The sequence below is a fragment of the Cherax quadricarinatus genome, chromosome 68, assembly GCF_038502225.1.
Source record: "Cherax quadricarinatus isolate ZL_2023a chromosome 68, ASM3850222v1, whole genome shotgun sequence".
NCBI lineage: Eukaryota > Metazoa > Arthropoda > Malacostraca > Decapoda > Parastacidae > Cherax > Cherax quadricarinatus.
Window position 1 is genome coordinate 13038019 of NC_091359.1, and position 2443 is coordinate 13040461.

Sequence of the window (2443 nt, forward strand, 5' to 3'; positions counted from 1 at the left end):
ACTTAAAAAAAAAATAAGTGCGCTCTGCCCGCACGGCCCTCTGATGGCGTGTCTCTGAAGCTTCAACAAGCGACGGTCATGTAATATTTACATGTAACATGTAATTATAGCCCTGACATCTTTCAGCAAATCTGGGACGAGTATATCAGCTCAAAAATCTGGACTGAATTAATGAATGTTTCATTTTTTTGTTGACCTTATGCGAATCTTAACATTATAAACGCTGCAAAATTTATATCATACATAATTAATTGAGATATAGTTCATAAAAATTATCCATATCTTCACTATTCGTGTTAAGGTACTTTGACACACAACATTACGTCTTGTCCACATACCCGATAGTAATAGCCTGATACCCAGAGTACCGAATTACCTAACTATAGTTTTACTTGGCAATAGTTAGACGTAAGAAAATATGGGAACGTTCTTCGTTTTCTGGCAGGAGCCAATAAAATCTAGGACATTCAGTTCATAGTGCCATAACAAGATCAAGACGAGACGATTATCGCTGTATCTGAGAAATTTTACAGCTATAGTATACGCTCGTGTATATATTAACACGATACGAGTTCCTGTAGCTGACAGTATTATTAAAAGAACACAGAATAGCTTGTCCCTGGCAAAATTCTAGCGATAGCCCTCTGTTCCCTTGCATTCAGGTGTAGACTGAATATTAATAATCCAAACACACATTATGATTCTAATCTACTGCAGTCTATGATATATCTTTTAAATTTTTAAGTTTATTTAAGTTTATCTTTAGTTTTTTAAATATTTAACAATGATCTTAATAATTTACGAATCATAGAAAACTGGAAATCTTATTGGTTCTGTAGATAACTTCACACAGGGTACACGTTCATTCTATTGCGTAGGTAAAAATATATGTATAAAAGACACATCTACCTACATGGAGGTAGATGTGTCTTTTACACCTGGAAAGTCTTACGAGGATCAACATGCTCTAGGCCCCCTCCGTGACCTCACGTAGGCACTTTTATGGCACACCATGATTTATATAGTATATTTAGTTAAGAAATCACTTGATTAAGAAGTGCCTGTCTAAAAAATCAAATACGTATTTTCTACTTCTACATAAAGAAAGGTGTATCCAATGGTGATTTCCACTTCCTTAAGATGCAACTTAAATGTTAACTAAGACGTATGGGCAAGTCCTTAAGCACACTGGCTCTGTTTACCTATCAGAAAACAGGTATTTGGGTGTCAGTCCTGGTAGAGTTTGCAGGTCTGTAAATTAAGCTGAGGTAGGATGGCTGCCGGCAAGTTCAATGATTTTAACTTTTTTTCCAGATATTTCAGGTGAATTTGATTCTGCCCCTTCTGGTGGCTATCGCTCTAGATCGCTGCTTCGGCAGTAGTATTGGTTATGGTGGTGCATCTTCAACAGGCTTCGACACCGGACGAAGCGCCTCCATCGAGAACATAGGAGGATCTTCCATCAATTCTGAATTCGACGATGGGTCCTTTGCTGGGCCAAATATTGACGCTGGATTTTCACCTGGCTTCGACGGTGGATCCATAGCAACTGGGGGTAATTTAGGGGTTCCTCAAGGCTACAGCTTCGGCAGTAACCCTGGAGGCTTCGTTTCTGGAGGCGTTGACGGCTTCTCTGTCGGAGGGATTGATGATTCAGAGAGCTTCACTTCCGGCGGTGACGTCTCCGGAAGCTTTCCTACTGGCGGTGACGCTTCCGGAGGCTTTCCTACCGGTGGTGATGTCCCTGGGGGCTTTGCTGTTGGTGATGTTTCTGGAGGCTTTCCTACCGGTGGAGAAGTCTCCGGAGGTTTTCCAACTGGCGGTGATGTCTCCGGAGGGTTTTCTACCGGCGGTAACGAGGACTACACTGGCAGTTCTTCCAGTGGTGGCTACGGAAAGTAAACAGAGCTACCGTTGGTGTTCCACAAGCAGCATGGGGCATAATGGGGAATCCTCTATATTTTGAACAAGTGCAGCTAATAAATATATATAATCCACAAATCATATTTCTTTTCCATTTTTTGCTCTGCTGTTTTATTTTCTGTCAGTATCCTATAGGCCTCAGGCCATATTCTTCTTCACAAATGCAAAGAAAAATAATTTTCGCTTGATATTTGGTGGCCCATTTTTAGCTTATTCGTGAAATGGAGTTCAGACTCCTATGATAATATCCTGAGATTGGGAGGAATCGTAAATTACTTTAGTAGGTGATGAGGAGAGCCGTCTATTCAACCTTATGTACGGATTATGAATATAATAAGATTTATTAAGACTGAAGTCCCACTGAAAGGCCTCATCAAGTATTAAGTAAAGAATTAGACATTTGTGCAACATCATGTCGGCATTGTATACCATTTATCTACAAGTATTAAGTGAAAGTATATCTATGGCATACGCCAAACGCAGTTAATGTGTTTCTGGCAGCTGCAAATTGTTTCAACTC

At 40.0% G+C, this 2443-nt stretch overlaps 1 protein-coding gene across 1 annotated transcript in view; it reads left to right on the forward strand.

Moving 5' to 3' along the window:
- The window catches only part of LOC138854740 (keratin, type I cytoskeletal 9-like), a 2513-nt gene extending 309 nt beyond the window's left edge, over positions 1 to 2204 (forward strand). Inside the window, exon 2 of the mRNA XM_070099520.1 lies at positions 1315 to 2204. Coding sequence (XP_069955621.1) covers positions 1315 to 1902 — 588 coding nt within the window. The 3' untranslated portion in view covers positions 1903 to 2204. The remainder of the gene's footprint in view (positions 1 to 1314) is intronic.
- Positions 2205 to 2443: the final 239 nt, after the last annotated feature.